The 22969-nt window shown below is 30.5% G+C and overlaps 5 protein-coding genes across 5 annotated transcripts; 3 read left to right on the forward strand and 2 right to left on the reverse strand.

Annotated features, from left to right (window-relative positions):
• Positions 1-2737: 2737 nt before the first annotated feature.
• Positions 2738-6617, forward strand: LOC114184004 (MAP kinase kinase kinase, putative (DUF1644)). The gene is made up of 2 exons (XM_085675133.1): positions 2738-2966; positions 5378-6617. The coding sequence occupies exon 2, from the start codon at positions 5450-5452 to the stop codon at positions 6452-6454; it is 1005 nt and encodes a 334-aa protein (XP_085531259.1). The 5' UTR covers positions 2738-2966; positions 5378-5449; the 3' UTR covers positions 6455-6617.
• Positions 6618-8130: 1513 nt separating this feature from the next.
• Positions 8131-10701, reverse strand: LOC114185486 (Tetratricopeptide repeat (TPR)-like superfamily protein). The gene is made up of 8 exons (XM_028073230.2): positions 10542-10701; positions 10330-10464; positions 10128-10223; positions 9593-9665; positions 9427-9488; positions 8742-8823; positions 8529-8589; positions 8131-8454 (listed from the first exon to the last, which is right to left on the reverse strand). The coding sequence occupies exons 1-8, from the start codon at positions 10644-10646 to the stop codon at positions 8403-8405; spliced, it is 666 nt and encodes a 221-aa protein (XP_027929031.1). The 5' UTR covers positions 10647-10701; the 3' UTR covers positions 8131-8402.
• A 1887-nt stretch (positions 10702-12588) lies between these two features.
• Positions 12589-14165, forward strand: LOC114185478 (tropinone reductase homolog At5g06060-like). The gene is made up of 5 exons (XM_028073218.2): positions 12589-12813; positions 12925-13132; positions 13233-13449; positions 13519-13625; positions 13847-14165. Exons 1-5 carry the CDS (start codon positions 12719-12721, stop codon positions 14039-14041), a joined length of 822 nt encoding a protein of 273 aa, XP_027929019.1. The 5' UTR covers positions 12589-12718; the 3' UTR covers positions 14042-14165.
• Positions 14166-16332: 2167 nt separating this feature from the next.
• LOC114185468 (tropinone reductase homolog At5g06060-like) lies at positions 16333-19547 on the forward strand. Its single transcript, XM_028073206.1, has 5 exons — positions 16333-16568; positions 16656-16863; positions 18188-18404; positions 18521-18627; positions 19243-19547. Exons 1-5 carry the CDS (start codon positions 16468-16470, stop codon positions 19435-19437), a joined length of 828 nt encoding a protein of 275 aa, XP_027929007.1. The 5' UTR covers positions 16333-16467; the 3' UTR covers positions 19438-19547.
• A 2037-nt stretch (positions 19548-21584) lies between these two features.
• Positions 21585-22445, reverse strand: LOC114194388 (large ribosomal subunit protein eL37x-like). Its single transcript, XM_028084576.2, has 4 exons — positions 22326-22445; positions 22090-22225; positions 21917-22018; positions 21585-21835 (listed from the first exon to the last, which is right to left on the reverse strand). Exons 1-4 carry the CDS (start codon positions 22326-22328, stop codon positions 21789-21791), a joined length of 288 nt encoding a protein of 95 aa, XP_027940377.1. The 5' UTR covers positions 22329-22445; the 3' UTR covers positions 21585-21788.
• Positions 22446-22969: the final 524 nt, after the last annotated feature.

Below are 22969 nucleotides of genomic sequence, written 5' to 3' on the forward strand. Positions count from 1 at the left end.
TTCTTTACTTAGTACATCATATATTTGTTTATATAATTTGGATAAAGTTTTATAATAAAGTAATATATCTCATCAATGACAATAATTACAATAGAAAATAATTCAAACATTTAAAAATTAGCTCTATCAAATAAAGTCATAATAAGACATCTTACTCAACTCAAACCTTAAAAGATTTTAAGTTTTTTTTTTTACCTCTTTGTTAATTCCATCTAATATGATTTTTTTTTCTCAAAAATTAACTTTAAAAAAAGTCTCTATAACTTAAACTCATTATAAAATATACTTAGTTAACCAAATAATTTTATACATTCTATGTTAATATTATTTACTATATCTAATATTCCATTATCATATACCAACTTATAACTAATCATATTTAATTGAATTTATATTTTTTATGCAATTTAAAAGTGTAAAACATCATCAACTTTCCTCACTTAAATTATTATAAAAATTAAGACTTAAAAAAGACAATCAGAAATATAATGTTCAAATAGTTTTCTTTTTTATTTACTTAAATATTATAATTCTAGTTAACGATCTTCCAGACGTTAACTAAGAAAACATATTTGGACAAGTCTCAAAGTCTCACAGATATGTTATAAAAGGGGTGAAAGATTAAGAACATGAAGCAGGAAAATCTTAACAAAATTTGAAAGTTTATATTTACTTCTAACAAACAAGGTGGATTACATGGAAGAAAGAAAAAAAATAAATGAGGGAAAAAATTATCAAAATAATGAATTTATCTCTAATTCAATACTACAAAAAATAATGAGTGAAATAGTGAAATGAGACTTAACTTACTTAAAAATCTATACCAAAATCATTTCACTGAAATTATCTATGATAAATTTAAATTATAAATTAATCTTTAAATTTATTAATGTGAAATTTGTTATTATTTATATTTTAAGATTTGATCTGATATTTAGTTAACGTGAAATAACGTGAAATTTGTTATTATTTATATTGTTATTAACGTGAAATTAAACATAAAAAAATACATAATTTAAGAATGAAAAGAATATTAGGTTTTTTTACTTAGAAAACCATTCATCATATTCTTTAAAATCTAATAAATTTTTCTATATAGAATCTAGTACAGATAAACTAAATCACAATTAACATTCATAATAGTATTCTTATTTTCTAATAAAATAAACAATTACCTGTTGCAATTCCATTTTAGATTTTGATTAGTATGCATGGTCTAAACGAACTCTCAATTTTAAAATTCATGGAAGCCGTATAATTATCCACGAAAAGTTTTAATTTTATACATAGAGGTTTTTAACTTTTATTGTGATGATTAAAAAATATTATTAAGCTAATTTCTTGAGTAAAAAATCACATTAAAACCAATAAATATTTTTTTAATATTTTTAATTATGATTGTGTTAAAATTATTAACATCGATTTTAAAGAGACAAAATACCAAATTGAATGAAAATTTTGAAAAAAATAAATAAATATATATATATATATATATATATATATATATATATATATTAATAATCATTTAATTTCATTTTTCAATTTCATGAATATTTAATTCATTTAAAATATTAAATATTTTGTTGCCAAACAGTTGGGTTAATAATAACTGATAGTTGGACACAACATACAGGTACAAGTCCACGTGCTACTTGTCGAATACCAATTCAACCACAGATAACAAATATCAGTTATAATTTTTTATTTCTGCTTGTATAATTTGTGATGAAAATTTTAAAATTAAGATTTTTAGTTTTACTTATTAAAAATTTATTGCATGTATATGGAAGTTCTAAACAAGATTTTTATTATATTTCGTTCATAAATTTAAATTACAACTTCTACTAAAAATTAATATACATCATGCATGTATATGGAAGTTCAGACAATGAATATGCATGCACAGTTTACATTGTTGTTTTAGGGAAAGGTGAAGTTTTTTGTTTTTTTCCATATTTAACAAATAAAGCTATTAAAATGAAAAAGGGTTAAGTGCAATGAATTTAATTCACAATTTCCCTGAAAAGTTATTGGCTATGATTATTTGGGGAATGTGGAAATTTGGAACAGTCTAAATTGTGGATCTCATGCTTTGCAAGAATCAACAACAGGACAAATCAACTTCAGAAATTGCACAATTCATTGGATAATTCTCCTTATGGCGGTTCATGTTAAAGAACAAACTACTAATATATTACTTAATGTTTTAACATGTACTGAAATATATTACTACTATTAAATATTTGAAAGGAGAATTTGTTGTATATAATAATCTTACATGCTTAGAGATTTTCATGTGTTAGATGATATTATGTAAATTGGATTTGAAATTGTGAGGTTATAGGGATGTGTGTAGTAAAATTATTTTTTAGAAATTTAAGTGGTTAGATATTTTTAAAAACTAGACAATATTTATGTAATTTTCCAAATTTTTAGAAGTGATAAATGTAATTTATTTAAAGATTTATAAAGAGAGTAATTGATGAGATTTAAAGGCTTTTGAAATATACAGTATCCTTAATGCTTAATGTGTAAGAGTAGTATTATGTGAAATCTAATATTTTCAAAATATTAAAAGTTATTAATACTTACTATAAGAAGGATTAGTAATTAAAAATATGGTAGGAAGATTCATAGTTCTGTTTTAAAGAAAAGGTGGAAGAAAAAAGAATATGGGAATTGGGGAAGTGTAGGTCCTACAAAGTAAATAATGAAAGTTATATAATGGGAGGAATCACTGGGTTTCCAACGTGGAAGTGCAGAAGAAGCAGAGAGAAAGAGAGGAAGAAGGGAGGAAGAAAAAGGGGAAACACAAAGAAAAAGAGGAAGATCGATCGAGATCTCCCTTGCGTTGTTCACAGTTGAAGAAATTGTAGAGGAGAACGAGAGAAACCCGACGGTATCACAAGCTTCAGGGTTTCAGCACATCTAATTTTTTTTCGTGGAGGTTGAAGAAGATCGAAGTGGTGAGGGATTTAGAGATTAAACTTCAATTTATTGCTATTTCTCTTGATCTGTGGAGTCGGATTCGTTGAATTGCTTCTGTATGTTTGGTTTCCGTAAACTAGGGTTTTGAAATGGAATATTGTTTCTTGCGGAGTTTTCTGTGATAAATAAGCTGTTGGCTCGACTTGTATAGCTTTGCAAATAGAGGGGCTGAGAGGATTGAAAAATTTGAAGACTTGTGAAAGTTGGAGAATTTACTCACAAAGTGTTTGGCCGAAGTTCAGCCTTCGAGTCATGCGATAAACTGGGGTTTAAGCGTGGATTTTGCTACCATGTTTTATTTTTCTATAAATTTCATGAATGAGATCTATGATGCTTGGTTTGATGTTGGAATAATTGTTTTACGAAAATTTTCCGGTCTACATGCTGTGAAAGGGATGCTTGGTTTGAAAGCTTTTTAATGAAGTATCTAACCAGAAAATTTCATTGGCATACAACAAAATTCAAAATAAAGTTGAGAACATGATTATCTGCTGTAAGTTTTGAGGAGTCAACCTACTTTAAAGAGAATAACTAAAGCTATGTAGATGATTTCGAAAACTTTTAATGAAGTATCTAACCGGAAAATTTCATTAGCGTACAACAAAATTCATAATAAATTTTAGAACATGATTATCTGCTGTAGGTTTTGATGAGTCATCCTACTTTAAAGGAGAATAACTTAAGCTATACCAATGATTTTGAATTGGAAACAACTTTAATTGGAAGCTTTCATGCAGTTCATTGATCCTGAAAATTTTCAAAATGTCTTGATGACTATAGAACTCCCTGTAACTGTAACTTCGTGAAATTAACTTTTCTGTTCAGTATTTTGATAAAACCATGCCCAATTTGATTGCTCATAACATGAGTTTGGAAAATTGCTTTTGAATGAATCAGCGGGGTTTGGAAGACAATAATTATTTAGTCTACTTTTTTTCTTTGATCAGCAAATTTTAGTCTATTAAGTTTTGGAATTCTTCAACCACGGGGGCTCCTCCTGGTTCTTAAAATTCATACGATAGTTTTGCCGAATTCTTTCTTATGTGTGATCCTGAGCTTGTTGGAAAGCTTAGAAAATCTAGCTTCTTGTGGTAAAATCTCAAATATGATCCATTTCAATTCAGTTACACGATAGGATTGGAGTAGTTTATTTAGGCGTTTATTTTTTTCTATATTTTAGGATTTACGATGTGTTGGTTCTTATATTTTAAAATTTGCATGCTGTAGTCTATAGTATACAAATATTAGTTTTTTATTCAATGTGTATTGAGAATAATGCTCTGGCAAAGTTTTTGTGCCGTAGTAACAAAGTGAACAGATATGGTATGAAGTTGTTGAGATGTGATACGTTGAATACATCACTTGTTATTGTCTAGGATTTGTTTGATTGCAATTTTTCATGGGGTCTATGTTAGAACACCTGCTCTTACTGAAACGGAGACAATGCCTTACCATAGTGAGAAAATAAATACTCTATGCGCACATAGTATATATTATATATGTAAGCTACTGGGTGAACGGATCCTATATCTATTACTTGGTCTGTGGTTTATCTCTTGCTTATTATGGTGTATATAATTATACATGCGATGGTGGTATTATTGATGCTTTGGATTTTTCCAAATTATAACGAGAAGTGAGAACAAGCTATTCTATTTTGGAAATTTTCATAATATTGAGTTTTTATGAGAAAATGATAGAAAAATATATAATTATTTGAATGCTTACCTGTATTAAGGTATTTTGGGCTGACCTCGCTGTGTCTTTGGAGACTCCCTTTTATATTAGGGATGTGAAGAATGTTTATCATTCCAATTTTAGTTATAAAAAGATTATAGTAGTTTTCTGAACTCTTTTTGTTTTAAATTGCCATAAAATTTGATATGATTGATTTTGTTTTGAACACTTGATATCGTGAAGAAGGATATTATCGACTTTGGGAAAGTCTCGTGTAAAATGGGTGGAAATAAGGTTTCAATTTACTCTAATCTATTCTAGTCATGGACACTGGATTTGGGTCATGATAATAATGGAGAAATAAGAAGAAAGGATTCGTTAGCATTCACTAGCAAAAGCTTACAGTAGTGCATTTATTTTTAAAGTCTTCTGTGCATAACTTCTGTATTTTCCGTAAACCAATTCCTCTCATGGATTTGTATTAATGATAACCATTATACTTTCAAGATTTACATGGAGTTTTGGAATGAAATTTGTTTGTAGAATAATTATGAATATGAATTCCAGCTATATCGTTTTGTAGGTTCTGTTGCTTTACTCATGGATGACTTTTTTTTTTTCACTGATGTGTGATGTATTTGACATGAGTTTTTCCGGTGCGTGTATTGATGTTGAATTCAGTTTTGTTCATGTTCATGCTACCTGTATGTAGGTTTCCAGTTGCTTCAGTTATTCCTCTGGGTGGTGGAGTCTTAGCGTGTTTAAAAAGTATTGACAATTCAAGATGCCAAAGGAGAGAAGGGATAGGTCTTTGTCACATGAAAGTAGCAGAGCATCACCTTACCCGAGCAGCTCTAGTCGAGTTGGAAGATCTGCTCTTAGAGAGTCAGAGGAAAACGTTAAAGAATGGGAAGATGCCAGGTGTCCAGTGTGCATGGAACACCCTCACAATGCTGTTCTCCTTATATGTTCATCCCATGAGAAAGGATGCCGCCCTTACATGTGTAACACTAGCTATCGCCACTCAAACTGTCTTGATCAGTTCCGCAAGTCATTTTCTGACACCACACCAACCATTGCTCAAGTAGAAAGTCAAATTTCTAACACTGTCGATAGTATAATTGAGGTGCCAGAAGACAGAAATGAGGAGGTGACTGTCCAAAGTGGAATTAATGTACCGGAAGACATAAGTGAGGTGACTGTCCAAAGTAGAATTGATGTGCCTGAAGACAGAAGTGAAGGTTTGGTTACAATGCAAGCCTTATCCTGTGACAATGAGGCAAAGTCAAAGTTAGTATGCCCTCTATGTAGAGGGCAAATAAAAGAGTGGAAAGTAGTGGAGGCGGCTCGGCATTTTATGAATGAAAAATCAAGGAGCTGTTCTTGTGAGACTTGCAACTTCAGTGGCACATACCCAGATCTTAGAAAGCATGCAAGACTTGAACATCCTCTAGAGCGCCCATCTGCAGTAGACCCAGAACGTCAGCGTAACTGGAGGAGGTTAGAGCGGCAGAGGGATCTCGGTGACCTCCTTAGCACACTTCAAACTTCATTTGGGGTTGATGATCCCATAGATGATGGTGGTCTGCTAGCTGTGTTTTTCCTCATTCTTCAACCTGCTTCTGTGTCCAGGGGCACCACACTCCAGATGCGAATAAGAAGACCAGCGACACTCTGGGGGGAAAATTATGATGGACAGTCTGGATCTGATGATGCAAACGAATCTTCAGATGGAGGCTCTGATAATAGACCTCATCGTGGTCGGGGACACCGGACTCCTCCGCCGTGACTTGCAAATCATTCATCATACTGGCTTGCTCTTCTCTCACCCTTTTCTGCCTTTCCAGATGCTCATCAATACACGTCGGATATTGATTGTTTATCAGTATATTTAATATTTCTGCCATCCTTCCAAAACGATTGAGCTTGAAATAAAATTTACCGTTGTGCCAGTGCCTTTCTTTACTAGCCCATCTTGCTTCTTTCTTCTTGCTTCTTGCTCCATGCAAGGCTAAAAAAGAAGAGAAAAACATAGTGTGAGGTGTGAAGTGGAACCTGGCTTTTAAGTCTGAGCAGGAACAAGTTTGTTTAGTTCAACAATGGCTGGCTTTCTAGAGTAGCAGAAGAGAATTTCAGCGAGTATTTTTTATTTTTCTAAATTATGAAAGATTTATGATGAATGTCTTTTGGGTATAAATTAAAAGAACAATTGATATTAAGAGTCGAATTTTTGTACTCATAGCTTCATTGAATATGAAACCAATGTAATATTCGAAATAATTTTTTTTTATAAAATAGATTAAGTTTATACATTTCATATGAATAAAAGAAAGGTTCTACTTTGATAGATAATATATTAGTCAAAATATACGTAAACGACTCATTTATGTAAAATTTGATATGCATAAATTACAAAGATAATATGTAATGCTCAAATAATTGAATTAATTCACATTTTTCTGAAATGTTCCCAAGTGCTGAATATGTTGATTCCGTTTTTTTTTTTTATAAGAAACGAAATTATCAGTGATGTACACAAAGCTTAAAACATGTTGGGGATTTTTTTATAAATAAACTTGGAATGATGTTTATTTAATCTTGATGTTTAACAACCTGAAGAGGGGGAACAACCTCTATTAGAACAAAAAACTCAATTACTAGGATAAGAAGCAAATGGTAACATAGTGTGGCAAACAAACTGCTGGAATCAAAGGTGGTACAAACAATAACAGAGTCAAATAATCTTTTTACTTGATGAGTAATTTCTCTCGCAATACTCGAAGTCAATGACTTGTTAAGACTCCTGTATGGCATGGACACGGATGTATAGTGTCTGTCATTTCTTTTTCCATGCAATGGAATGAATGTGGTTTCCTCTTTTGATGATCTCCCTTTGTCCCATATCTAGGGTGGTGAAAAATGGGAGTGTACATTTCACAACACCTTTAAATACGTTTTCTGAGTGAAACTTTTCTGTGAGAAAGAAAGGAGAGACAAGTATATGAATAATAATAGTGCTTCATGCCAAAACATAGAACTTACCAATGAACGTGTACAACAACTTACTAGTTTGTAAATGATAAGGTATGAATTGGAGACCTATTTTAGTGAGGCAACACAATACTATACAACATCCTTTTGCACAATATTCTTTCATGTGTCAAACTCCTTTAGTTTTACTTCTATATTTTGCAATCATACTCACATATAACTTTTCCAATCCATTTCATTGTGTTTATGGGTAAATTTGAACAAAACTTTTTTATAAATATTTTAGGAGAGAAAAAAAAATTTCATATATTAAAATTTGTGCACATGTTTAAAAAGTTAGAAAAATTATATGAAATAAATTATCTTACACATAAATAAAACTAATTTTAGCTTACCAAAAAACTAACTTTTTTGTTTTTCGATTAAGAAATTTATTCATAATATACCCTAAGTCTTACGCAAGGCTACTCCATGTATTCCTCAGTGTATTATTATACTATAGATGAAAGGAGTTGAGCTATATGACCCAAATATGTACGGTTACGAGCCTTACATCACAATCTTATTGTCAATTGTATGGTGAATGAAAATTTGGAATAATCTAGCTTTTGGTGCTCTGCATTACAAGATTCCAACAACATGACAAGCTGTTAACTTTATAGACTGCACAGAGGATAATGGAGATACAAATATTTAGTGCATATATTTTGAAGGTCTTGGAGTGAGTTTTCCTCAGAAATGGAATACTAATTGCAGAACAATGTATCACGCGTAGCATTTCCAGTTGTTGGATTCACTCTGTTAGCAGAAACAACTTGGTTACAGATGAAGCATATCAATTAGACAATCTTCATTTATGTATATAATCTTACCCATCAGCAACTTTGCAGAGGTATTCACGTTGATCTTCTCTTAGTGGTACATCCGTGAAGTCTGATTCCAACCAAGACAATAAACAAACCATCAAATGAAGATGTAAAAATTTACTCTTGTGGTGTCATCATATCTTAACAAATTCATTTACGCTCTTAACATTGCATATACAGGTTCAATTACTCTAGTGTAAGTGGTATACTACTACATACCAGCGCCTGTAATATTTGATCCCTTAAAAGATGTATTTCCTGTTGCAAGTGCACCTTCCAAGTTAGCATTGCTTAAATTTGCCTGCAGAAAGTGGTCATTCATGCAGAACACAACCGAAAAGAAATTCGTAGTTACAGTGGACTGGAGGAATATTTTCATCTTAGGCTAAAAGAAAATTTGAAGTTGTTAATCGTTTCCCATCTGATTGTATTTAAATGCAATTTATCATTCTGTCTAATTGCAGATGGCTAACAATTATGTTAATGATGCATCATGATATTTTAAGTTAACTTGATTGCAGCTTCTATGCTATAATTGGAAGTGAATTCTTCAAATAGGAAAACAGCATGCCGCAAAACATTCTACAAAAATGAGATTGTAGAAGAGTCCAAGTTCTTTACTAGTGATTTCTTTTAGAACATGTTCATCTGCATACACTATTATATCCCTCATATTTCCATTGGGTCATTTAGTACCGCGTTTTCTCTGTATCTATCTGCAACATTTATAATTTCTCTTCAAATAATATAACTAAAGGACGGGATGAGGAAACAGTTAATCAGATGTTGAGAAATTTGAGGATTAATCATCTTCCCTTCACTCACACAATTTCCCTATGTTTGATCATTGCCATTACGTAAAGTTTTGGGATGATATGAGTACAATTCACAACACAACAATTACCTTCGTCACATTAGCCAGGGAAAAATCAGCATTTCGAAGATCAGCATCAGAAAGATCAGCACCTGACAAAGACAGCAGATGGGAAGAGAATATAAATGTGAAAGTTAAACAGGATTCGAAATGTTTACATTACATTCATTATTATAACATGAAGTGTTGGACAAACCTGTTAAATCAGCATCAAAGAAGCTAGCACCTATTAATTTTGCACCTTTAAAATTGGCTTGTCTCAGTATGGACTGTAACAGGCAACGTTAGTTAACTTGTTAAATTTTGATCAAAAGCATACATTTGAATGACTCCATCATCAAATTTCAAATAAGTTTAGGCTTAAACAGAGTTTAATGAGAAAATAATGTTTGCACTTGCAGTGTAAAAAGTTTTCATACTACGATCCAATTAGACATTGCCATAGGTAAGTTTATCACCTTCATGCAGACACTACCTAAAGTCAAGATTATCCTGAGTTTTAATTGGTCAAGAATGTAAAAATCTTGTGCTGTACAGAAATTAAACTTGAATTTAATTAGAATGCCATACAATTATGGATTGCTATTTTCAATATTTTCAATAAGTTCGTTTTATTTATAACAATTACTTTAAAAGTTAATTTGCTTGAAAAGAAATTAAGTTGACAGATAAAATGTATTAAAAGTAAAGCTCCTATGAAAATTAAAAACAAAGGGGAAAAAAAATTACACCGTTTTGAAATCTTGTTTGATCAGAGTCTTGCCACTGAAGTCCTTCCCAGTGAGATCTTGTCCCCGTGTCACTTCTTGCCCGTATGGTCCTCCACCCTGAATTCACCACATCCATCATTCATTAACTCAAAAAGCCTTTAACTTGAATAACTGGGGTCAAGATTCTTATCGACAAAGTATCAAAAGTTGAGTTATTGATTACCTTGAATGCAAGTGCGGGATCAACAAAGATGAAAGAAGCAGAGAGGAGAGCAACGAGGGTGGCACCAGACACGGACTCACCCAATGAAAATGCAAGTTTCTGAAGTGGTTGGCGAGTTTGCTTTGCGTTGAATCCCTGTGAAATGAAGCGGAGGGAATTACAGTGTTGAAGTTGAATAAGAGAGAAATAGGTAATAGGTAGAGTATACGAACCAGAAGAGGAAGATGAAGAAGAGTGGTGGGTTTGAAATTGGAGTTTGAGAGAGAAAGATTTGGCTTAGAAGTTGAACACAAGGAGACGTTGAGAACAAGAGCCATTTCTTGAAATCACACGCAGATGCAACTGTGATGGCTACCATCTGGCATGTAGATAATGTTACTCTCATCATCACATTATTTTCCTCCACTGCCATCAAATTAACACCTAAACTATTATATAATATCTTTTAATTGTAAAAAATTTCAGTTTTAGTTAATTAAGACGTAAAGTGCAATTTTTTTTTTTTAAAATAACTTATTTTCTCTATTTCTTTTTATAATCAGCGTGTACACACAGACGTAATAACGGATGTTGTATGAACATTATTTAAATATATTTAATATTATATTAATATGTGATGAGAATAATTATTAATAATCAAATAAGAATCATAAATAATGATTTAAAAAAAATATAAAAATAATAATTAATTTTTAAAAATATAATAAATAATTATATTTTAAAAATTAAAATTGATATTTTAAAATATAGATAAAAAAAGAAAATCTCTTTGTATATATTATTGATTATCAGTTTTTTATTTCTGTACTAAAAAAACATCATTTCATAGATAATTCTTGTATAATTTTTAATCTTAAAATTTGTACCGTGATGATTAGAAACATTACGGGTAAACATTTGCTTCCCACAAAAAAACTAATATCAATAATAGTTTAACTTCAAAAAATTACTTTATAAGCATGACTAGAAAAGATAATTTTTTTTAATCTAACACTAGTTGCCTGATATAAAATTAAATGTTAAAATTCTGAAATTAAAATGAAGGTGCTTAATTCATTTTTGTTTTGTAAAAAAATTCATCGTCTTTTGACAAACTTGAATATTGGTGTAGAATATAATTTTGCTATCGCTATCATTGTTTTTTCTAAAATCATCTCAAACTAACCTTTCATTTGATTTAAAATCCTAAGCAATGCAGAATGTATACTCATTTATTATGTTTTATTGTAAAATATTGATGAAAAAAAAAAGTGGAAAATATAATATTGGTTTCATTATTTTGAGTTTATGTAGAAGTATGATTTTTTTTTTTTATATTTTAAAATAAGCATGATGCGTTTAAAAAAGGACAAAATGTTGTGGATGTGAGAGAAATTGGATTAATCTTACTCAATTTTGAAAAGTTTCTTTAGGTCGACAAACAACTATTTGATCTTTAACTGTATTTTGTATAAAAGAATTCAACTTTAATGTTTAAGCTTCTAAAACTAGGGAATTAACACGAATCTAAGTGTCATAAAACCATTATTAAAAGAAGAAGAAATAGAATTATCAAATTTTCAATTGGAATTTTGTTTGTTAGTGCTTTACGAATATACTATTGATCAAACTTTCAAAAGTATACATAATATCATTCATATCATCTTTCACAGAGACAGAGATTGGGAATGATTTTATATGACAAAAAAAAACTAAAAAATGTTAATTGCTACTATACAAGGATAACCACATCACAGTTAAAAAAGTTTAAATTTCATTGAAAAAAAATATTTTTAGTTGCTCTAAATCGATCAATATTTAATTCATAAGAAAATGAGGTTTTCTAAGAAAAAATGGTGATTTAAAATCGTGTATAAAATTTAGAAAGAAAATTTAGAAAAAAAAAGAAGAAGAAAAATCCAAAAAATAGAACTATAGTGCAAGTCAATAAAATCCAACACTAAACAGCTGTAATATTACATATCACGTACCTGCCTTTTTCTCGTGAATAATGATATTTTAATTTATTTTTTTATTTATTTTTAATTCATTATTTCATTCACTTTCGCAATTAGATAATCACATCTTATTACTATTGTAAAGTATTAAAATAAATAATTCGAAATAATAATATAATAATAAGTAAATAAAATAAATTAAAATATCCATGGTGGCTCTCACTAATAGTCCTAAGCAGCCATGGTCCTGTTCTGCAGTGCATCAAGTCAAAATAAGTCTCTACTTAAGAATATCTCTTTCAAAAGGTGCATTTATTGTTTAAGCTTTTTATTCTTATTGAATGTTTAACTATATAATATAGATCACGGGTGAAGAACTTTCCTCAACTTCAAGAAAATTTCAATTATCAATCTCCAAACGCGCTTCTAGAGAAAAAAAAAAACAGAGAAAAATGGCAGAGCCAGAAATAAGTAGAAGTAAGAGAGGAGGAAGATGGTCTCTCAGAGGAATGACGGCTCTTGTCACCGGCGGCACTCGCGGGATCGGGTTCGTTTTCATCACTCTCTCTTCATCATCTCAACGCACTTTCTCTTTTATCATTGTTCGTTTCACTTTGTTTTTGTCTGATAAATTCACTTGTTTCAAACTGTGTTTTAGGCACGCCATAGTGAGTGACTTGGCCGCGTTTGGTGCGGTTGTGCACACTTGTTCAAGGACCCAGACAGATCTCGATAAGTGCTTAGAAGAGTGGCAGAGTGAGGGATTTAAGGTTACTGGGTCGGTGTGTGACGTGTCATCACCTCCTCAGAGAGAGAATCTTATTCAGGAAGTAGCATCAACCTTCAATGGCAAGCTTAACATCTATGTAAGTTTGTTCTTCTCATAGTGTTAAGAAAAATTAATTAACGTTATCTGGCACCAGCCTCATGGTAGTTACAATATGCATGAGTTTTGTTTTGTTTTAGATAAACAACGTTGGAACAAACTTTAGAAAGGCAACAATTGAGTACAGTGCTGAGGAATACTCAGAGCTGATGAGAGTTAATTTAGACTCTTCATTCCATCTGTGCCAACTTGCATATCCTCTTCTGAAAGAATCTGGAAATGGAAGCATTGTGTTCATTTCGTCTGTTGCTGGTGTGGTCAGCTTGGGTACTGGAGCTGTTTATGCAGCAAGTAAAGGTACGTTTTTTCTTTCATGAACATGTGAAAAACAAATGTACTTACACTTTTGCTCCACTGAATTTTCAGCTGCAATTAATCAGCTCACAAAAAATCTGGCATGTGAATGGGCAAAAGACAACATAAGAAGCAACTGTGTTGTACCATGGGCTACCAGAACCCCGCTTGTCGAACATGTAATTTACTTATACCCATTTTTTATTTCCCTTGGTTGTTTTCCTCTCTATCAAATCCTTAAAACAATATTAATACCGACAAGAGATTACCGAAGCATTCAAGTCCCAGCTAGATTATAAAGTGTTTGTTAAGTACCTCTGTTAGATCTATCGTACTGTGTTAAATTATTACCTGCGTATAACTGTCTTAGTGTTTGTTAAATTTTTTTTCATTTTGGTAGTTGTTGAAAAACCAAAAGTTTGTGGATGAAATTATGTCCCGTACACCAATCAAGCGTATAGCAGAAGCTGAAGAAGTGTCATCGTTGGTGACTTTCCTTTGTTTGCCTGGTGCTTCTTACATCACTGGACAGGTTATATGTGTTGATGGAGGATTAACAGTGAATGGATTTCAACCCAGCATGATAATCACCTGAATCACTATTTCGAATAAATGATTCTCATTTGATTACAACAAGTGTGTTAGAAGTGATGTGCGATTTGGTTTTCTCTCCTTTCTAGTTGCATACCAAAATAAAATGGTCTTCTTCGATTCATTAACAGATGGTATTTTCTTCCTATTTATATAATACATATAAAAGAATAGACATTTTCATTTTTGTGGGTTTTTATGTGCCTAATAAGGTAGACTTTGAAGTCAATAAGTCAATAATGTATATTCATTGAAAAATATTATCAATGGTTATAGAGTATTAAAAAATATTTTCTTTGTTAAAACTTGAAATAACAAGATCCAGTTCCTTTAGACAGAGATAATTTGACATTTGATGTTAGAAAGGGTTACTTCAAAGAAGGGTCGAAAAAATAATTTATCTAGGCTGTATATAAATTTATATGATATTTTTATTACAAATATATAAAAAAATAGATGAGATATGTAACATCTCATTTATATAGAAAATAATATTAAATAAAATATTACATAATTTAATATAAATGAGTAACATATAAGAGTATACTAGATTACAGTCATCCGAGTATACAAAAATAAACATGATAATTAACGACACAAAACAACCCAAGGTATATCATATGAACATAAATACCAGAATTTTTCAAAAGGATGTGATGAAAGAGAATTACCTATAATATCTAATCTAAATCGAAACATCTCTCTCTACCCGATCAAAATCAACAAAAGTCACATCGTTTGTTTATACCAATTTTTGTGATCATTAGAATAAGTGTAAGCTACTGAATTTAAATTAATCAAACAGTAATCAATTCATTTAAACACAAGCGACGTGTATCACCAAGGATGATACACATTTTAATTCAATTATCCGAATACATGTAATGAAATCAGATTAATTGAAAATTTGCACTTGTGGTGGTCTCTACAGAGCCATAGCCAATGGGTTTCACCCTACCACACACAAGGATAATCCATAATTATGTAAGACCATTATGTTACCTTAGACTATAACCTCCTCCTACTCCCACAATATGAACTATTCTACTTTATATGAGTTTGAATGATCATTAGAGTGTCAGGATGTAACCTTACTTGAATTCATAGATCCATACATACACTATATTACAACCAAAGGATTTTCTCCATGAAATTCCTTTATTTTTCACATTTTATCTCAGAATCATTCACATATTATACAAAAACACATCAAGTCAAGTCTCAATATACCAACATCAATCATACATAACTCATCTATGATATTCTCGTATAAGCTCAATTCATCATATTCGATTACAATATTTTCATTATGTACATCAAAACAAATATCCCAACATTCAAATCAAAGATCCATGTGTCTAAAACATGTCAAAAATTCAGCTTGATTCGACAGTTAACAAAGCGGGAATCCTACTTTCTCCAAGATGACGCAAACTAGAAAATTATTTATTTCAGCTTCCAATGTAAAAATGATGTAACCAATGAGTATTAATTATTCCTTAACCGATGTCCAAGCATTGATTAGCATAATCCTAAATGTTTTAGGCCACCAATTAGCCTTCTCTTCCCTTATATTAATTATTTGTTATAACTTTTCTATGAACAAATAGCATTAAATTAGTGGTGTGATTTAGTCTAAAAAGAAGTAAATGTCATTCCTCCAAATACTAATGGTTAGTTGAATAGGATTCAAATACATGATGAAATAAAATAAGAGAAAAAGAAAAGAAAAGTACTTGTTTGGTAAAAGAAAAGAAAAATTAATATGGGTTCATCATTTGTGGTTTTAGAAGATGAGTATGAAAAAGTAAAAATACTAAACCTAATATATTATTTTTAAGATTTATAACGTTTAAAAATCTCAATTTATCGATTATGATATTTCAGTATAGGAGTTTGTCATTCATTTAGTTTTTTCATGGTAATAAGATACAAATAAATACATTAAATAATATTATTATAATAAAAACAGTCCTTCTTTATCACTCAAGCAAATAATCTCTCATTTTTGTATATTTTTTTTAACTCATTTCTTCCTCTCTTATTTCTTAACTTAATACAGTAACATTTAAAAAAAAATGAATACAGAGATAGAAATAATTTAACAGATAAAAAGACGTTTGATAATAATAATAAGTGTGCTATTAATTAAATATAATCCTTCAGCGTGCGTTTACTTAATTAACGGCAGCGTGGTTCACATGACCTAAGAGAACTCCACTCATATTCTATTAAAACATTAAATTTAAAATATTAAGTGTCGTATCAGTTTCTACGTAAAAAATAAAGAAATATCATAAAATGAGATCTTTATATAATTAAATATGTATAAATTATTTTTTCTTAAAATATGTATATAACTTTGGAGTGCACCATCCTCAAAACATAATGAATCATAGTATATTGTTTTGGGAGTGAAAAACAGTGGAAATGGCGGAGTTGGAAGAAAGCAGCAGTAAGAGTAAGAGAGGCGGAAGATGGTGTCTGAAGGGAATGACCGCTCTCGTCAGTGGCGGCACTCGTGGGATAGGGTTGCTTTTCATCTCTTCTAAAACCACTCTTCATTTTCTGCTTTGCCTTTCTTCTCATATTTTTCTTCCTTCCAAACTCTGTTATAGGCACGCCATTGTGAGTGATTTGGCGGCGTTTGGCGCCGCCGTGCACACTTGTTCCAGGACTCAAACAGAGCTCGACAAGTGCTTAGAAGAATGGCGGAGTGAAGGCTTTCAGGTTACTGGATCGGTGTGTGACGTGACCTCACCACACGACAGAGAGAAGCTTCTGCAGAAAGTTGCATCAATCTTCGATGGAAAGCTTAACATCTATGTAAGATAAATCTCTGCATAACTCGGATTAGATCTAGATCCACTTTATTTTTTAATTCTTCTTCTGTGTAAAACTGTTTCTACGTAATCTTTTTTTAGTTATATGTTTGCAAATACTTTCCATCTGGTAATGCCAAACTATTCCTAATATTCCCTTTTTATAGGGGTGGTGGAAATTTACAGAATCAAGAAGAAAATAAACTTTTTATTGTTAGGTATCGGGGAATATGGCAATGAATTTTATTCACTAATATTTGATATTTTTTTATGAATATTTATGATTTTAGTAGTTTCATTAATTGAATATTGTGCATTTATTTATGATTTTATTAGTTTCATTAATAAATATTTGAATTGATCATTTTATTAATTGGTCATTATGCATTATTTATTATACTTATAAAATCCATTCTATAAATAAAACCAAAAGGACTAAAAGTTTGTATTAATATGTGATTTTTTTTTCAGAGGAAAAGGTATTAATACGTAATTATTTACGGTGTCTACAACTTTGATATTTCAATTTTTTAATATATCATATTATCACTAATATCATGTACTCCTTTTGATTATTTATATAAGAAACACATAATAAATTTTTGGATTATTTTTTTTCTCTTAACTTTTAGTCAAAAGTGAAACTAGTTTCTTTTCGAAACTTTGATCCAGTTTAATCCATCAATTTTAGAAATGTATAGATAATCATTTTAATTAAATTTTGTGAAATTTATTTGATATTTCAAACACGTTTTTTAGCTAACATTGAAGCGGAAATATATCAAACGATATAATCAATTCAAATGTTATTATGAAACGCGTTTGAAATATGAAATAAACTTAACAAAATTTAGTTAAAATGATCAAATTTACGTATTTCTAAAGTTGTGGACTAGACTCGTTCAAAAATTACAAAATTAACTAATTCTAATTTTCACTAAAGTTAAGAAATCAAAAAAATATTTAACCTAAAATTTGAAAATTAAGGGATAAGGAACATTTTAACCCTAAGTTTTTTTCAAGTATAATAGTTGATTTTAGTAAATAATTTTGTAAAATTTAAACTATTTTAAAAATATTCAAAGAATTAAATTGTTTAAATAGTGATAAGGACATATGTTTTTCAAAAATAGTTTTTTTTTACCCATGAATGATATTATTCGCGGGAGCTAGTGAATCATCCTCAAAAACATTGATGATATATCTAAAAAGCACGTTGTTTGTAGGTAGATATGAACAATTATGATGTGAGAAAATGCTCCTAATTTGAGATGATAAGCCACCTTTTCATGTCATCAACCATAATATGCATGAATTTGTGGTTATAGGTAAACAACGTTGGAACAAACTTCAGAAAACCAACAATCGAGTACAGTGCTGAAGAATATTCACAGCTTATGACAGTTAATTTAGATTCCTCATTCCATCTGTGTCAACTCGCGTACCCTCTTCTCAAAGCATCTGAAAAGGGAAGCATTGTGTTCCTTTCCTCTGTTGCTGGTGTCACCAGCATGGGTACTGGATCTGTTTATGCAGCAAGTAAAGGTCAGTAATCAGTACCAAACTTAGTGCATCTTTTCTTATAAAAAAAGAAGCAACTGTGTTGTACCGTGGACCACCAGAAAGACAATATTGACATTTCTTGTTCATTCAATTTTCAGCCGCAATTAATCAGCTTACAAAAAATTTGGCTTGTGAATGGGCAAAAGACAACATAAGAAGCAACTGTGTTGTACCATGGACCACCAGAACCCCACTTATCCAACATGTAATTTCCTTGTTCCCTATTTTTTTTTTCTCTTAGCTGTTTTTTACCAACAAATATTACTTAAGACATTAGTAACCCATTCAACTCTTGCAAGACTGGGAAAATGTTTGGTAAGAATCACTGAATCAATTGTACCATTTTCATAACTATACAGAAAAGGAGAGATCTTAGTTGCATCCATGATAACTTTCACGAAAATTACTGCATGTTTTATATATTATAACTCTCAATATCATAACCAATTTACATACGTATACTGCATTATATAAACCACTGTGAAAAACCCAAACCTGGACTGAAGATTCTAGAATCTGTAAGGCTGCTTGTGAATTGATGATGAACTTGTGCTCTATCAAGAAATTATTTTCATTAATGCTTTTGCGGTCCAAGTTTGAATGATAGGTAGAGTTTGGCAGATACATTGAACAAGATGGATGGCTGCTTGTTTTGTCCTTATTTATGTTGAAAACAGAACATAAGTAGTTAAAAATTTATTTCTGTTATGTGTCTGTGGACTAGAAATTAGGTTAATCGAATGTTGTGGTTATAGTATTTGTTGGAATTATGAAAGTGTGTGTGTTGTGTTGATTAATTTGTTTTACATTTTGGTTGCAGTTGCTCCAAAATCAAAGTTTTGTGGATGATGTGATGTCTCGTACCCCACTTAAGCGCATCGCAGAACCCGAAGAAGTGTCATCTTTGGTGACTTTCCTCTGCTTGCCTGCTGCATCGTATATTACTGGACAAGTTATTTGTGTTGATGGAGGAGTCACTGTTAATGGATTTCAACCCAGCATTAGAATTACTTGAACTTCTTTCTCTTCTTTCTGTGGAACAAATCATTCTCATTTGGTTGCCTTAGTATTCAGATGACTTCAGTATTCAGAATTCAATAACTTATTTCGTTTCGTTTTTCCCAACTTTGTTTTTATACTTGTATTTTGTCATATATTTCCATTTTACTATTATTTATATAACTATCATTAAAGTATTTTTGGACAAATTTAATGATGTGTTTGTTTGAGGGAATTACCTCTTTCAAAGTAATTAAGAATATGAATTAGGGGTGAGATGAACATTCGTTTAGATGAATTTAAAAGCGAGGAAATACGATAATTTACGGGATGGAGTGTTTTTTTATTCATGTATTGTTGGAGTAGATTTGAGGAGATAACTTGAGTGAATAACATTTTAACTTCAAATCAAGTCATGTTTTAGAACCAAACAATAATACGGAGAGAGGATCCGATCTCATCACCTTGGAATTGAAACGAGAGTATGGAAAAAGGGTTTTGATCCCTCTCCTATAAAACCAATCCATTATATATTAATTTTAAATCCACTCACTCTAAATCTCTTCAAAACACAATGCTTTCAAGTCCATCTAATTATTCTTCTTTTAAAATTAGAGGTGACAATGTAAATTTGATCCAACGGACCGACCCATAGACCGGCTGAAAAAACATGAGGTGAGTCAGAATATTAAACCCATTAATCCAAAAATGTCTAACCCACATAAGTTTACAGATTGCATGGGCTACTAGCCCGCATTAAAAAAAAAATAACTTACACTAATATATATCAATTACTTTTTTTCTAGATTTTTTATGAAATTTTTGTATAACTGGAAAATAGAATATATGGTTTAATTATATAAGTTTTTATATTTTATTTATCAGTTTAAAATAAAATAAACTTTCATTTATTATATTTATTTTATTTGATCTAATTCAATTAGAGATTACAATTTGATTATTGAATGCAAGTACTTCTTAAAATATTTGAATGTCGACACGAGAAAATTTATTTAAATATTACGGTTTGTAAAACGGATCAATTAATCCGCTTTAGTACAGTACATTTTGACAAAAAATCTCAGCCCACTCCGTCAATGAACGGTACAGCCACCAGTATATTTTCATAAATTTGCTAACTCTCTAATAATATAAATTTAAACTTATTAGTTTCATATATTAAATTAAATAACTTTTGCTATAGTTAAAAATTAAAGCTTAATACATAAATATTAATTATCCAAATTTTAATATTTTGACATTTGATTGATACATGTCGAATTGTTTCTTCTTTAACTTTTAACTTAAAAAATAAAAGAGCTAAGCTAATGCAGAATAGACAGCAGATTAAAAATATTCACGCACTCCACTGAATTAGTAAAGTAACAAAATAACGAAGCCATTTTAACTTAAGATATATTTCTTTTTATTTACTTTGAATAATTTATCAGTCAGATAGTACAACATCTCGAAAAAATAAATAAACTTCAAAGATATTTATAAGAAAGTTACAGTAATATGATAAACTTGTTTTATCCTTTTATTTGTTTTAAAAGCATCTTTCAAAAATTTAACACAACAAATCTTCTATATAAATTTGTATCTTCACAATTTCATACAAAATTAATTAAATTTAAGCCCATGCAAAACCAAAGTAGCATAGGTTCAATTTTGAACTAAATAAACATTTATAATAGAGAAAATTTTATAGAACTATTGTTTATTTATTAAGTACACATATATACACATTAATTTATTATTTTTAAAACACTTGCTGGCATGTTGATTCATATGAATGTAGAATCACTCGTAATATTACACTAGTAAGGTTCTTCAATAATTAGAGTGGTAATATATTTTGTTTTCTTCCTTCATATGTATTGACAAACACGAGATACGAAATAAAGTGATTAAATATAAAAAAACTAATACGATAACGAAAATAATTGATAATTAATATAACTAAATATAATGAAATAATACTTAAAAGATCTATAAAAATGGCAGAGACTATTTTATGTAGTGATCATAGCAATATCGATCAGAATTCAAACTAGGCTTAATTCAGGTAGTTATGCTAACTCGTGTTATTTTACCCTTATCAAACCAATATTAGCAACAAATTACAAAATTAAAATTAAATTCATGAAATTTCTTAAGGGGTTATCTCTCAAAGTGTTATCAATATTGATTAAGTGAACACAGGGCTATCAAATCCATCAAGTGCCGGAATAAAAATAAAACAAAAATCCATTACATATTAAATGAAATTGAGATGACAGAAACAAAAAATGTTCTTTAAAAATAGCACAAAACGCTCAACTCCTATAATTTCACTAACCCAGAAAAATTGCTTCCTTTCAAAGCTCAGGTAGTGGAAGCCGCCCCCCTCTTCCTTGGTGCTGCCTCGGTACCTGATTCAAAACGACAACATTAAAGAAAAAACCCTAAACCAAACCCTAAATTTAAACACTCAAATAATTACCCACACATACCCTCTCTAAAGCCGCTCTTGAATCTGCGAGGCACGTGACGCAGGTACCTCATCCTTCCGGTTCCGGTAGTCTTTCTCCTAATGGCCTTAACGCTCCAGTTGTCTGAAACCATCAGAGACTCAAAATCGAATCTATACACAATCGCTTAAAATTTAATAAGTAAAAGAACTTACACTTTCTGGTGCGCGCAGCGGGGAAGGCACACGCAGCACACCGACTCTTCTGAAGGTGAAAGCTGCGACGGCCACACCTCACACAGAGCGTGTGGGTCTTGTTCCTCCTCTTGCCGAAACTCCCTGTTCCCTTCCCCTGCACCCATGCGAAACCCAAACATCATCAGACTCCAGACTCATCACACAATCAAATTTACCGTAGATCTATAGAGAGTAAGGGAAAGAAGTTGTAGTACCATTGAAACAGCAAATCAGAAACCCTAATTGGAGGATCTCTTTATGACTGTCAAATGAGAAATGGTTTATTATTTAGGCCCCTAGTGACATTTTGGGCCTCTCTTAATTTTATATTGTAGATTTCGTTTTGGGCTCAGGCCCAATATATATCTCAAAAGAAAAAACTGAGATTTATTTACTCTGATTAAACCAATATACTTTGTGCCTCTTAATTTTAGAATATCGATTTATTTTGGGCTCAAGGTCCGGTTATATAATGTAAAAGAAAAAAAAAACTGAGGTTATTCTACTTTAATCAAACCAATATTAGTAATTAATAATAAAATAAAATCTTAATGAATATCGTCAATCTGATCAAGAACTAACATAAGCAAATGTTGTTTTTTTCATATCCTTTTATATAACATTGAACACTGAAGAAATATAGCGTACAGGTATTCTAATAGAATTAATCAGAAAGTTAATATATAAAATTTTGAAATCCGTAATTTAGAAAAGTATTTATTTCTCAAATTTGAGATGAAAATAAATATTCAATTATATATATATATATATATATATGAAGAATTATTGTTAGCTAAAACAACTATTAGTCCATTATTGAAACTTCATTCTCTATAATAAAGTGTTTAATATTTGTTTA

The sequence above is a fragment of the Vigna unguiculata genome, chromosome 1 (genome assembly GCF_037176805.1).
Source record: "Vigna unguiculata cultivar grain cowpea cultivar isolate G323 ecotype 2 chromosome 1, ASM3717680v1, whole genome shotgun sequence".
Lineage (NCBI taxonomy): Eukaryota > Viridiplantae > Streptophyta > Magnoliopsida > Fabales > Fabaceae > Vigna > Vigna unguiculata.